The sequence below is a fragment of the Nicotiana tabacum genome, chromosome 20, assembly GCF_000715075.1.
Source record: "Nicotiana tabacum cultivar K326 chromosome 20, ASM71507v2, whole genome shotgun sequence".
In the NCBI taxonomy this organism is placed as follows: domain Eukaryota; kingdom Viridiplantae; phylum Streptophyta; class Magnoliopsida; order Solanales; family Solanaceae; genus Nicotiana; species Nicotiana tabacum.
In genome coordinates this window covers 6,908,865-6,923,082 of record NC_134099.1, presented here as the reverse complement: position 1 = coordinate 6,923,082, position 14,218 = coordinate 6,908,865, and the positions used below count along the sequence as shown (strand labels likewise).

At 36.4% G+C, this 14,218-nt stretch overlaps 2 protein-coding genes across 4 annotated transcripts; both read right to left on the bottom strand.

The window, feature by feature from the left end:
* Window positions 1-341: 341 nt before the first annotated feature.
* Window positions 342-3,057, bottom strand: LOC107793724 (leucoanthocyanidin reductase-like). Of its 3 annotated transcripts, none has more exons than XM_016616134.2 (5): window positions 2,772-3,057; window positions 2,526-2,666; window positions 2,049-2,286; window positions 883-1,086; window positions 342-665 (listed from the first exon to the last, which is right to left on the bottom strand). In XM_016616134.2, the coding sequence occupies exons 1-5, from the start codon at window positions 2,985-2,987 to the stop codon at window positions 460-462; spliced, it is 1,005 nt and encodes a 334-aa protein (XP_016471620.1). In that variant the 5' UTR covers window positions 2,988-3,057; the 3' UTR covers window positions 342-459. The 3 variants fall into 3 exon arrangements, with proteins under 3 accessions (XP_016471620.1, XP_016471621.1, XP_016471622.1); XM_016616135.2 differs by having other exon boundaries at window positions 2,778-3,057; XM_016616136.2 differs by having other exon boundaries at window positions 2,892-3,057.
* A 1,421-nt stretch (window positions 3,058-4,478) lies between these two features.
* On the bottom strand, window positions 4,479-13,550 carry LOC107793723 (transcriptional repressor ILP1-like). Its single transcript, XM_016616132.2, has 6 exons — window positions 12,327-13,550; window positions 10,815-10,982; window positions 9,042-9,721; window positions 8,408-8,690; window positions 7,760-8,049; window positions 4,479-4,874 (listed from the first exon to the last, which is right to left on the bottom strand). The coding sequence occupies exons 1-6, from the start codon at window positions 13,443-13,445 to the stop codon at window positions 4,682-4,684; spliced, it is 2,733 nt and encodes a 910-aa protein (XP_016471618.1). The 5' UTR covers window positions 13,446-13,550; the 3' UTR covers window positions 4,479-4,681.
* Between the last annotated feature and the right edge of the window lie 668 nt (window positions 13,551-14,218).

Genomic DNA, 14,218 nt, shown 5'->3' with positions numbered 1-14,218 from the left:
TCCGAAATTGAATTGAAAAACTGAAATTCAAGATGCACCGGCTAATTTCTAAAAAGTAATTATTTAGAGTGGCTATCTAAACTGAAATTCAAGATGCACTGATTAATATTTAAAAAGCAGATATTTAGAGTGGCTACGTAGTGTATTTTTACGGAAAAATGGAAGCTTAAGCATTCATATTCATAGTTTAAAAAAATCGTTAGTAGGAAAATCGTTTTTACATTATAGGCATGGTGAAGGCAGAATAAAAACATTAAACTACTAATTGAATTGCATTAGAAATAAGGCAATAAAAGGTAAATATTACATCGAAAATAAGGGCAAATATTACCTAAAATAAGTAAAAAGGGAAAATAACTGTTTTACTCATGAAGAACAGAGGGAAAAATGTCTTTCAACATATGTTTAGAATAAAAGGACAAAATAGCTGGATTCAAATAGCAAAAATTGCAAACTAGTCTAGTTATTAGGCATTTTGATGCACATTTCATCCATTCTTAGAAAGAAATCATCGAAGCACTCGTCAATAGTGCGAAAGGACTCATTAGGGTACAAATTGCAAACTTCAAGGTCCTTTATGCCATCAATTGAAAATTCAATTTGACATCCCCTTATGAAAATTTCATGTGTTAGAGCTGCAACTACACTTTTGGGGTTGATATTCTCTGCAAAATGACAACATATAAATTTAACAAATGAGTGTTATTATTTCTTGACAAGTATAACATATACTCGAGATGCAAATTATGCTCATTTCTTTGCATATATTTTTTCCATCCCTAAAAAACTATTTCGTGATCATTATATAGTAATAGTGTCATATAAAATGAAACAGAGGGAGTATGGTAGGGTTGTTAAAGAGTTGAGAGAAAATATATAAACCTGCAGCTACAGCCAAAAGGGCATCTTCAGTGATTGTGATTTTAGGTAATGTTCGACCAATTTTAGTTTCCCAAAGAGAAGCAAGTTCGTTCATGTTAAAATAGTTGCATTGTGGTCGAAAATGTACACATTTGTCCTCAGTCCTATGGTCTTCTGCTGCTTTGATAGTGAACTTTCCAATATCAGGACCAGCCACAAAATAAGCTGCACTTTTCAAAATATAATTAAAGATAGAAACGAGTGAATTGAAAAGAAGAAAAAATAACAATTAACTGAGATATATCTAAAAAAAAAAAAGGTATAACAAATTTCCATTCAACTGAAATTATAGTAAAAAGGAAACAATAACAACAACAACTGCTACTACGCCTCAAGTTGGGATCGGCGATATGAATATCTTTTCCTTTCATTTTATTCATTGAGTTCAAAATTATAGTCAAAATGAAAAAGAGGAAAAAAAAAAACACCATCCCAAGAAGTTGTTTGACAAGATGTACATTACAACAAAATTTTTGCCATGATTCAAGAACTAATGTAGCGACATAAAGTGCCAAAAAAAAAGGAAAAATAGATGTTCATACACTGATAAAGGATGTATGTGTTGGGTAACGCCAACATTCTGCCTATGGTAAGGCCTATGAGGGGGCTGGGATGGCCCGGGTCGGAGCCATGGTCGAATAAGGTACTTGGTTAAGAAATAAAGTTGCGCCCTTGCTATAAACTATAGCTTTTGGCATGATGGTAAGCGCTTGATCCTAAAAATTGTATAAGAATCAAAGTAATGGGTTCGATTCCCAAGAGCAACATGCTACATGACGCAGGTGTTGGGAGGGGGATTGTTGGGTAACGCCAATATCCTGCTTATGGCAAGGCCCACGAGGGCGCTGGGGTGGCACGGGTCGAAGTCATGGTCTAACATAGCTCTTGCTTGATGGGCTTGGTTAAGAAATAAAGTTGTGCCCTTGTTATGAGCTATAGCTTTTGGCATGATGGTAAGCGCTTGATCCTAAAAATATGAATTCTCAAGAAGAGAGGAGTCGTGGTAATTCCCAAAAATAAAATTTTCAGAAAAACACAAAAAAATATCAACATACAAATTGTTGAACCATAAAAAGACAATTTTAATTTTCCCTTGAAATTTTTTAGTGAGGTGGGAATAAATGTACCTTTAACATTGCCATCACCATATATTTGGAAATGGTCAAGAGGAGGAAGAACTTCAGAAGGATGTTTATTGTCATAATAAGGCCAAGAAGCCACTGAATTGCAACAAATGTAAGTGTAGGGTATATTTAGCTCTTCTATCAACCTTCTCACTTTCCTTTTCTCCTTATACATATTTAGCCCTGGTTCCACTGGATCTGACCTGTCTACTTCATGTCCAAACTCTGATGGCAAAAATCTCTAATTTCAAACAAAACATAAACATGAGTTTACCCGCTACAACATATTAAAAGACACTAATAAAGCATAACAATAAAAATAAAAAAATTACACCGTCAGTGTGGTTGACTTTTACGATAGACGTGAATTGATGTAGCTACGATTATGTTACATGTATAAATATGTCATGAAACTTTGACACTAATTTTCGCTTTTTTCTTTTCAAAGAAAATTAAAACGAAAATACTGTAAAGATTTACCTTAATAGTTCCAACAGATTTCATTGCCTGAACAAGGGAAAGTTGATCAAGTATACTATCACCACCTACAGCTGATATTATTATATCAATCTCATATTTCCTTAGCATGTCCTCCATATAATCTTGGTCATTTATATCACCCTAATAACAAAAAACAATTAAACAAAATAAATAGAATTTTCTCTACATTTCATTATTACAACCTGTGTCAAAAAATAAAGAATAACAAATAAGTTAGATAAACACTTTTACGTGCAATATTATGGCCCCTTTATCCTCAAATGATTTGATCAATTTAATCTTAGAATGACAATCTGGGAATGATCGAATAAGAATATAAGTTCTTCGATTAGCATCAAGACTTGCTTCTGCTATATATTGTCCGATGAATCCGGTTGCTCCGACGATGAGAATCCGACCACCTTTGCCTGTTACTCCATTAGAAAATGGTGGTGAAGTCATATTTTCTTTTAACTTTCTCAAAAATTATCTTGTGCCAAGAAATTTTAAAGACTCTCCAAATAGTTTGTAGATAATTGTATTACTATATACTAGTAGATTGGTTTATCTTTAACTTTTCAACTACCCTTCTAGGTTATTTTATCCACCCATTTTTTTAGTTTGAACTTTGGTATTGACTTGTTAGAAAATGTTGACCTATAGGTTTGATATTATAATTTTTTAACTTCTATTTGACGGGTAGATCACAATAAAAATACCCCATAAATAAGAATAATAAAAGCGTAGTCCAAGAAGCCGAAGAAAAGGGACAAAGTGGAATTCTACGTGGAAAAACTGTGCTAATATGTCTTCTTCTTTTTTTCCCTCGACGTGTAGTTTTTAACTATATTTAGTCTATGTTGTGAGTTTGTTACATACTAGATTTAATGTGACTTTGGTCGCAATAGCGGTAGTTGTGAGTGTATTTATTATTCGAGACAAAAAAAAAATATTAAAAGGGACGTGCATTAAACTCTCGTTATGCGCGAGATCCGGGAAAGGATCGGACCACAAGAATCTATTGTACGTAGCTTTACCTTGCATTTCTGCAAGAGGTAGTTTTCACAGCTTGAAACCGTAACCTCCTGATCACGTGACAGCAACTTTACCAGTTATACCAAGGCTCCCCTCCAAGACAAAAATATATTGATGCTATTAATTGTTTTGTGCATTTTCAAGTATAAGCAACTACAAGTCCATATTTGCAAATACAACTAAACATTGACAACTAGTCCAGTATTGCAAACTTGTCTACTTACTGAAGGACATAAATTACATGGTTAGCAAGAGACTAATCAGAATTGTATCTTCATGAATTGAATCTTATAATTTTGATCACATGACTTTAAGAATTATAGTCGCTCTCAAAACAATAGCCGAAAAATATATATTTTTTGTATATATATATACAAAAATTATATACTTTTTCATCTAAATTCCCTGGGTTGATGTTGAAGTTAGAATCAACTAAGGTAAACCAAAAATCAAGAAGTTAGCTCGTGAAGGGCTAGAATGAGAAAAAATCATGCATTCCTACTATAAACCTGCATATGATTTAAAAGGTGTTTGGCTAAACTTATAAGCTAGTCAAACTGGCTTATAAGCACTTTTTGACTTATTTACACGTTTGGTAAAATTAAAAGTGCTTATAAGCCAAAAATAAGCCAAAAGCCATAAGTTGGTCTCCCCTAACTTATCAAATTTCAGCTTATAAGCACTTTAGGTTTGACCAAAATATTTACTATTCTATCCCTTAAATACTTCTTTTTAAAACAGAACTCTTCGTATACCCAATTCTTGCTGCTTATTATTAATTTCAGCACTTTTATCCAAACACGTAACTGCTTATTTTTTAAATCAATTTCAACACTTAAAAGTGCTTTTCAGCACCTAATGCTTATCAACACCTAATGCTTATCAGCTACTCTAAATCAGCTAAGCCAAACGGGCTCTTAGTAATGAGACAATTTCAGCTTCATGTTTTCATTGCACTTGTCATGTTGAAAGTAGGGTAATTTGTGACAACAGTGAAAAACCTAAAAGCAAAAAAAAAAAAAAAAAAGGCATTGACATCAAACTTAAAATTGTAGAAGACTGCTAAAACTAGAGCACCCCCTCGTGTATGAAGACAATGGAACCAAGAAAAGCAAATGAGATTATAAGGCCTCCTTGATGTTGAAGGTTCTTGATATGTCTCTGGCATAGTCGTATTGATTTAGTTCTACGAGCATCTTCTTCAACCGACGAGCAAATTTAGACGTATCTATCTCTCCACTGCTTGATGAATGCTTCTTCTCGAGCACTCTGCCAAGTTTTAGCAAGTAATCCACCAACGGTCGTAACTTTGGACTGCACACGGATAACGGATTAATCAGTAAGCACTATCGAAAGAACAAATGTTTTCACAAGGAACCACGTAAATCAGATATTTATAGAACAAACTGATCATGGGAGAACAGGCAACTGTTGCACTTATTGTTATATATAACCTTTAAAAGGAAGAGATGATGGAAGGAGCTGCCGAGTTTCCTAGATCTCCTCTCTTCTATTTCAAGATCTCTTCAAGTTGTCACCCCTCTTTTTTTCTCCCCTCCTGTGTTCTTGCACACACCTTAGACTATTTCACCGTAAATTTACACTGGTACAAACACAAGTATCAAGTAATTTTGTCCTCGAAGGCTTAGGTAGTAAGGTAAAATCACTCAATTTTTTAATATTGGGCTAGGATTTGAGCCCTGCTCTTCCATAAATTTTTCATCCCAACTCCATTGACCGCTAGGCCGCACACTTAGTTGCAATATAATCCCTCCCTCTTATTTACCAATTTTTTTTTTAAAAAAAAACATCACCTCATGTGTGTAAACCACATGTCCAGAGACAACCAAACAAATGGATGAGTCAAAGATAAACATTCTCCCACCAACAAGCTGAAAAATCATTACAATGACTACATTCTACCCCTGTCAACACCAACTAGATGAAGGGAGAAAACAGACAAATGGTAAGAGTCCCTAGTTGATCTCATTGGGTCCTTGTAACTGACACAAGTCTTGCCTTGTTTTTATCTTTCTGGAAGTATTGTAACTAGCGTCTGTTTCCATTAGCACTATCTTTGTGCTAAGTCCAATTTTTAATGAAATATGTTACCATTTCAAAAAAAACAGACAAAAGGATTTTTATCTCTTCCTCTCTTCTTTCTCCCCCAAAAATCTACAATGAGCCACCTTCCCTCTTTACTCTTCGGCTAGATGGCTACCATTCATTTATGACTTTTGGAAGATCGGCAAATGACATGGCAACGGCGACAAAGACCACGACTGTCAGAAGATTTATTTTGGCATTTGCCAACAACCCTCTGAACAAGTACACATAAATGACCAAATATAAGTTTACCATAAGTTAAATTTTTTTTACAAGGTAAGTTATAACTTATAAGATATAGCTTAACCTTGAATAAGCTCAAATATTTGATCTTCTCTCTCACTTGCCTAAGCTCTCTGCCCTTTAAACATCACCACAGAGCATATGTCATAATGATCACTCCAGTTACTTCATATTTAAGTTCCTGGAGCTTTAGTACTTAGCTTTGACCATGTATCCTCCCTTTCTTTTGATAAGCCAATGGACTACTCTCTTTTTTTACTTATTTTTTTATAAGCAAAACTATAAATAATAAAGGGGACAATTAAAAAATTTCTACTCACTAACAGGATATGATGGTTCCTATATGTTAATGGGCATTGATTCTTTTGTTGGGGTGACAAGTCATTCTAACTCGGTTTATCAAAAGTTGACAAGTGACAGTTACATAAGAAAAGGATATTTTAACGATCACTTTTGACATATTTGTCAGTCTTTTGAAAAGTAGATTTTTCTTATATGAGTTCTCTGTGGTGCCAAGACAAATTAAATTTGTAGTGGAAGATGATTCTGATCAAAATATGAATCTATACAAACAGCATCGTGAGGAAGGTGTCAGTGATTAAGGTAGTATTGGGGAACTCTTCAATTTCATTGTACTACTAACAAGTACAAGCATAAGCATGTCTTCACCCCATCTGAACTTAGCATTAATCTTGTCATGATCTGAAAAGTCCCAAACAGAGCCTTGGTTTTCGTGTCTACCACAGAGTTTAGAGAACCTAACACATATCAGAAAGGCTTAGGTTCAACCTAACACTGATCTACTTATTAAAACCAAGGAAACTTAAGCTTCAGCTATTCAAGTTCAGACAGCAAGTTAGCCATGCACTTCAAAAGTTATTTCTGGTTGTTATATTCCTTGAAACAAATTAGTTGCACCAACATCAGAGGAAAGAATTTCCGTCATTAGATAAAATTTATTTTCTTAAATATCAAAAAAATAAAAAGAAAAAATATCTTATGAAAAAATTGGATTCCAAAAGCAGAAGTCGAAGAATTTCTTGGAAGTTAGAGTTACAGCAAGTCTATTAAGGAAAGGGAATGTTTTTTGAAGGGCATGGCCGGACAAATAACGGAAGTCATTTTACTTTCCTCCATATGACGCAAGCCTGATACTCCCCAAAATTCCACCAACCGAAAGTACTTTCCCACAGCTGTGATAGAAGTTAAGCTTCATGGAAAGGATGCTCGTTTTTTCATTAAAGCATGTCTGTAACCATAATTATAATAATTAACAGCAAAGCAAAAACATAGATGAGTTGGTCCTTTACCCTTTCACTTCTTGAATAAAGTATATCTTTTCCCTCTGCTTTTTACCTTCTCGATTTCCCCCATTTGGGAAGGCAATACCTTACATGTTTAGTATTTGCCTACTAAAGAAGAATAATGGAATTACATACACGCTTTGGGAGGTCAAAGCACCAAAGAATATGTCCCTTTCTGGAGTATTATATAATTGGTGATGCCTTACCCATCAAACGAAGAATTCTTCTCTAGTTTGTACCACACGCTCCTAGCCAAGACTAGAGCCACGACCGATGTGGGATACTGTACCCAATCGTCCATATGCCAGACAAGAAAGTAGTCCCAAGTGAGTTAGACTACTTCACTCCATTTTCTATTTCCTTTAAATCTTTCTTCTACTCATATCACACCCCAACAAATATATGGCAAGTTCGCATTGTTAAGTAATGAAGCTAAGAATAACAATCTCAAGGCAAGTAGCCAAGTAGAGATCAAAAGATGGAATTTCTGATGAAGACTAGAGAACATGGAATGCCAACTAAATAGCCTACTCAAATTAACAGTACCTGCAATCCCCTGTGACTTTGGGTCCAGCCCAGACACCGCGTACTGATGCGACAACTCTTTCAGTTCTTGTTACAGCATCATGAATGTTTGACTGAATGCTTCGAAGATGAGGAAGAATCTTTCCACTGAAGAGTTGATCAAGAACCAGCTCCTCCAGGACAGGCATGGCAAAAATCTCATGAAACAAGCATATGTTCCTCATCAAACGAATAGACATGCCAAACCTATAAGCAGCAACTCGTGCTGCATCAGGTACAGCCCTCATTACGAGGGTGTCCCACGTTGGTACCTGCAAAAGAAGTTCAGAAGATATAAATGAGCAATCCAGTTTAAACAAAACCAGCATGCAAAAATGTGTAGGAGCATTTACCTATAGTACTAACTAAAGGACATTAAAGAAGTGTTGAATCTATTGGAGCCTCTCATCCTTTTTCACATAATAAACCTACAACTTCACTACCAACAAAATAACGATGAGGGCCAATCTTACTCCATTCCTCCCCATTTTACTATTCCTAGTCTCCTCGCATTTTCTAGAAAAACTTGTTCCCAATAGTTATTTCACTTGGATGTGTAGAAACCCATACTTAAAAATAATGTGTTGAAAATTATGCACGCAATTTTGGCCTCTGGTGATAAGAACGCACCTTCAAATTAGCCACAGCATCAGCTAGACGATCACGAAGCACAGCAACCAGATTGCTGAGGGCTGAGCCAGAAAAGGGGCCATACCTCAACACCAGTTTCATGGCAGAGACAGCACAATCTGTTTCACTAGTGCTAAGCATATCCCAGCAATTTGCTAATTGGTTGTGTAGAATAGGTACTACAAGTTTCTCCACCAACTGAGGAATAAGATTGGCATCAGCATCATCAGTGCTTATTTCGCTTTCACCTTCTGGAAGTCCATAATTGAATAGCAAAGAGTGCCTGGAATTAAAAAAAATATAGTTGGTAAGAGAATTAAATCTCAAGGAATTAGCAATATGAACACATGAGAGATGAAATGACGCATTTATGTCTTGCTTCCATAAGATTGCTTCGCATGGTGCCAAATACTTCTTCAAATTCAAACCAATTTATATTGCAAAAAGCACCTGGAATTTCTATATTTCACTTGGCATTATCATTATTAGCAAGTATAAATCGTTTGCCCTCTGTGACTACAATATATAGCCACAAAGCTCCTATCCTCAAAAAAGAAGGACCGGGCTTGGAAATGAAAGGGTTGAGGTCATGATCCTTGAGAATAATTGATTAAAATTAGTTGAGTGCACATACCAGTTCATATCCATAAAATCTGCATTCTCATGTAGAGGATCCCACTTCAGAAGCTCTAGTCTCACATAGGGTGAAAAAATAGCAGGTATACTAAGTGACATATATGCATCGCGATAGCTTGACGCATAATCTTTCTTCCATCTGTCAAACTTTTCAACAACCAGAGACAGTTGAGAGTATTCTTCATGTGCATCACCAAAAATCTGCTCGGCAACCTGAAGCAATTGATCACGGTTTGACTCATATGCCGTACTCTCGGAGTCACTTTCATCAGTACTAGATTCTCCTTCTATTTTATGATAGGAGCTGTCACGTTCTATAGCTGACATTCTCTTAACATCATTTCTCACTCTCCTTAGTTTCCGAGCCTCTGCCCTTCTAGTCGTATCCATCCGTTTCTGCAGATTCACATCTCGACCAAATTCATCTAGCTCTGCAGGTAAATCTCCTCCTTTCCTCATGGATGCTGTTGCAGCTTGAGCAGCAGCCGTGGCAGCTTCTATTGTTGCCGCATTGCTCCCACCTTTACTTAGAACTTGTCTTGCAGCATTTACAGCGGCTTCGAGTTCCCTCATTTCATCATCATTATCAGCAGCTCTCCTTTCTAAGGTAGCTTCTGCTCGTTCTTCATGAAGTTTCTGCATCTGGTCTTCAAGTTCCTCGATGTAAGGAGCTTTATCCTGTAAGGATTTAAAAATACCCAACAGTTAGCACACAGGATTTAGTTCTCCGGGACAACTCAAACAAACACTTTCTGCAAAAGCTCAAAAATAGAGTGTGCAGACTCAACTTCTCAAATATTAAACAAACCGGCCCTCGGTATTTTTACCCTATAATCCTACCAAATAGTCCAACTTCAGACAGCTTAAAAGTCCACTAATTTTTCACCTAAACATAGTACGCTATTGTATTAGTGGCCGCTAAACAGAGAATCAGAGAAACAATAATAAGAAACTTCCTTGATCACGAAAAGAAAAAAAAAATCCTTATCAAAAATGAAATAATTTTTCAAAGGCGAAAAACATAACCAAGCATTGGCACTTTAGTGGAAACAAGGAACAAACGAAGAAAACAAAAATATCTTGCATGCAAGATAAAAGTAGAAACACAACTAATCATTGTATAGCCTATTAGAAAGAGAAGGGGGGGAGGGGGGGGGACTGCAACTAAGTGACAGAGTAAAACCATGTCAATTACAAAAACAAATTAATATTCAGATAGCGATGCATAGATGCAGTTTTAAGTTTTTTATTCAAATTCAGTGACTTTCTTATGGATATTCATCCATGACACTTCCTTCCAATATAAATTGACGGCCACATTTATTATTAATTATTTATAATAATGACTAATGCCTCTTCAAGAGGGAGTTTATGGACCGAAGACACATACTTTATGCCATGGCTGCACTTCTTGGAAGAGCTACTTTAGCAAGGCAAAGCACCTAAGCTGTACTACACCGCTATGTCTAACACTGAATAATTAAATGGATCTTAAAAAAGCATCAGACTCTGCAAGAACCACCTAACGGAATAATTTCCAGAAAGCATCCAGTGACTGATAATTGACCATCCTGACAAATTCCCATTAACTGACAATATCTACAACTACAAGTGGTACTTATCACCCTTCTAGGTCATCTTTTCTCAATTTATTTGCCTAAAACCAAATAAATGAAAGACTGCCATGCTCATATTGAGAGTACTGCCACAGCAGCCCCAGAATATAAATGGAAACACATAATATGCCGCTCATAAATTAGAAAACGCATACCTGTAAAAGCGTACATATAACAGAAACAAAGTCGCGAAGTTTTTGCATAAACATGTACTTCTCACCAGCAGCAGACAAAGAATTTTCCAGCGTAGTGACATTTGACAATGAGGCAGATAAATTTTCTTCAGTCTTGTTCAATGATGCCATAGTTCGGCCATGAGACTCCTGACAAGGAAGATAAAGGATAATAGCAGTTAGTAATGTATACATTATACTTTTTAGAATGCAACACATGCTGTTACGTTCGGCCATGTGTACTCTGTATTTCTGTGAGCAATATTTTTAATAGTTCTACAGCTCTCATGGCAACACAAAATGATGGTCAATACTGCAGCATCAATTGGAATAGGGAACAGAAGATATTGTAAATGCAATTTTGACCACATGTGCATCCGTCCTTTCAAAAACTGCGTATGTAGAAACAGTAGCTTTCAGTTTATTAGTGCACAGGGGATCGGCGTAGCACCATATCTCCATGAACATAATGCAGAACCTCAATGGTTCTTTGTAAAATTTACCATAAACAGTTTCAAAGTTTTAAAAATCATGAAAACCCCACTGACATAAATGTAAACTGACAGGCTCATGATCCAAATCACAGTCTAACTTAGCCAGGACAGAGGAAAGACGCCAAACAAAATACAGTTTACAAGAGTGCACAGAAAATGAACAACATCACACCACAAAGCTAATTTTAAGAGCATACCAATCTAGCATTGTGTAATACCATGAAACCAATGCTTGCATGATTATCAACAGAAGATAATTTCAGGAGAATATCAATCTAGCATTGTGTATACCATGAAACCAATGCTTGCATGATTATCAACAGAATGTCAGGAAAGAGAAAAAAACGATTTAGCAAAAAACATCTTCCCGCCCTCAAGATATCATAATAAAAAAAAGATTACCTACTTCATTTATCAAATGTCTTTAACTAACGCTAATCCATGGAATTGCTATTCAGAACACATAAGAGAGTGCAATTTTTCATTCTTGTTTATTGTTTATTCTTCTCACATGTGAACTTCTCAAGCATAGTCAATTCCAAGATAGGATAAAGGAAGAGGGTCACACAAAAATAGTCAACGATGATAAATCCTCTAAATATTGAAACTAGAACAGAATGTTACAAAAGGAGTAATGTAGCCAACCCAACTAGCTTGGGTCGAGGTACAGTCAATTGATTGCTTGTAGTGATCATTACAACAACAACAACTCGCCTCAATCCCAAACAATTTGAGTTGCCCGTATCAATCTTCATAGACCATGTTATTCCATTTAAACTCATCTCATGCCAAAATATGCAAATACAAATTAGAAATACTGTATAATTTTCTGAGGGTATAAATCTCTGAAAGACTAAACCACTCCTAGAAAGCATAGGACCTACAGTAGAAGTGATAGCGTCTAAAACATATGCTCAACTAATATGCATCGTCTACATACGGGCTGCTAGGTTGATCGCTGAAAATAAAAGTACCAGGAAATGCACTTACAAACACTTACTTTCAATCTTCCCATACTCTCATACAAAGCATTTTTAGCAACCTCAGCCTGCTTTGAAATCGACAAGGCATCCAAACTAGGCAAGCCTCCAACCACTCCTCCTCCAATTGTAGGACCACCAACAGAGACGCCAATACTCTGTACTGAGGAATAATATACACTACTGGCTCCTGCAGCTGAAGTTCCAAGATTCACCTTCTGAACTGCAGCTGTAGCACTGGTTACACTACTACTCATAACCCCTCTATTAGACCCGCCATCGTCCAATCTTTTTCCTAACCCTTTTCTCACCTGCTCTTCTTCCCACATTTTGTCCTCCTCATCATCTTCATTATCATTAGTATCAAAATCCTCAAACACACCTTTTCTCCCACTATCAGTTTTCTCCCCGAAGAAGCCAATTCTCCTCTGGAACTCTGGTTCCTCGTCGCTCAACCCCTCCGCTTCCCCATGATTACCCCCTTCATCCAATGCTATATAGTCCCGGGCCGCAGGCCCGGCTTCCCTTAGCCTCTCCCTCTTAGCTCTTATTGCTTCTATAGTCTTTGCATCATATTGATCAACACCTACTTCATTATCCTCTTCACTTTCTTGGCCTTTTTCCTCAGCTTCAGCTCTTTGAGTACTACTCACACTAACTGGTTTCACAAGGCCTTTCAAAACAATCACTGGCTCAACGGGCCCGGGCTTAGGCCCAGGTTTGGGCCCAGAAGAGCGAGAGCTCGCTAGAGTTCTGGTGTTCTTCTGGAGCTCAAGGAGAGCTTCTTTTGTGTAAGTACCAGCTTGGGGTTGTACATTAGAGGTAATTGAAGGTTTTTTAGGGGCAATTCGGTCTTTTCCAGAAGTAAGCTTGTGCGCAGAAGATGATGATGAAGAGGAGGGTTTGGTGATTCGTGAGGGTCTGGAGGACGGCGTAATGAAGGGACTTTCGCCGGAATCTTCTTCGTCGTCGGCGAAACTAAGTAGGGTTTTCTTTTTGGGCTTAGTAGCGGTGGTGGTAGGGACGGGAGTTTTAGGTTTAGCGGCGGTGCCATTGGTGGCTGTCTTAGTGGTGGGGGCTTCCTCTTCGTCGCCGTCGTATCCGCCACGGCGGCGGAAGTTTCGGGCTTTCGCGGACATGATTTGGTGCCGGAGACTGTTTTCACGGTGGGGAGAAGAACGCCGAATGAAGAAACAAAACGAACGTCGAATTAAAAATTTAAAATCATATATAAATATATTCAGTCTATGGATATTTGCGCTTCTAATTTCTTGAATATTACAGTAACGAATTCTGATTTTTGTTGGTGAGATATTTGATTATTACAATTACACTATTGAATTATCCATATGTTACTTTAGATTTGTATTTTTACTTTATGTTATTAGATAACTTAATTTTGAAAATAGTTTAAATATAATATATTTCTTGAAAAATGGATCGAAAACAGGTATGTAAAATTGATTGGATGTTAAATATGTTTGTAAGTGTTTAACTAAAATTCGTTTGATAAGCTAATCAATTGAATTTATGAAATCAGGCCATAAGCAATTCGACAAGACAGTTGAATCTTTGTTGATATGAATATAGTAAAAACAAAGCAATAAGATTGATAAGTTGAACAATTAAACAATTAAATAAAGATTAAGAGAAATATGAATTTTCCTAGTAGATTGATAATTAGCAACAATGTAGAGTGCTCAAATGTGGAATTTTACTGGATATGTTGTTATCATTGTTGTTGTAGAGTGCTCAAATGAACATAAAATTAGATAGAATTTTAATAGAACGCATACGAACATAAATTAGATAGAATTTTAGTAGAATGCATTGTACGTAACTTAAAATCAGAGTAGGATACAAGTACATTACGCTATGTCCATTATTTGAAACAAGTACAAATTCCTTCCAT

Bases quoted from the DNA above. Each gene is read 5' to 3' on its own strand.
- LOC107793724 (XM_016616134.2), bottom strand. From the start codon at position 2,987: ATGACTTCACCACCATTTTCTAATGGAGTAACAGGCAAAGGTGGTCGG. The intron at 2,667-2,771 runs GTGTTTATCTAA...TTTTGTTATTAG, and splicing joins CCATAATATTGCACGTAAAA to GGTGATATAAATGACCAAGA. The intron at 666-882 runs GTTTATATATTT...GTCATTTTGCAG, and splicing joins CCTTTTGGCTGTAGCTGCAG to AGAATATCAACCCCAAAAGT.
- LOC107793723 (XM_016616132.2), bottom strand. From the start codon at position 13,445: ATGTCCGCGAAAGCCCGAAACTTCCGCCGCCGTGGCGGATACGACGGC. The intron at 8,050-8,407 runs GTGCGTTCTTAT...CTTCTTTTGCAG, and splicing joins ATGCTGTGGCTAATTTGAAG to GTACCAACGTGGGACACCCT. The intron at 4,875-7,759 runs GTACTGTTAATT...ATCCGTGTGCAG, and splicing joins AAAGTCACAGGGGATTGCAG to TCCAAAGTTACGACCGTTGG.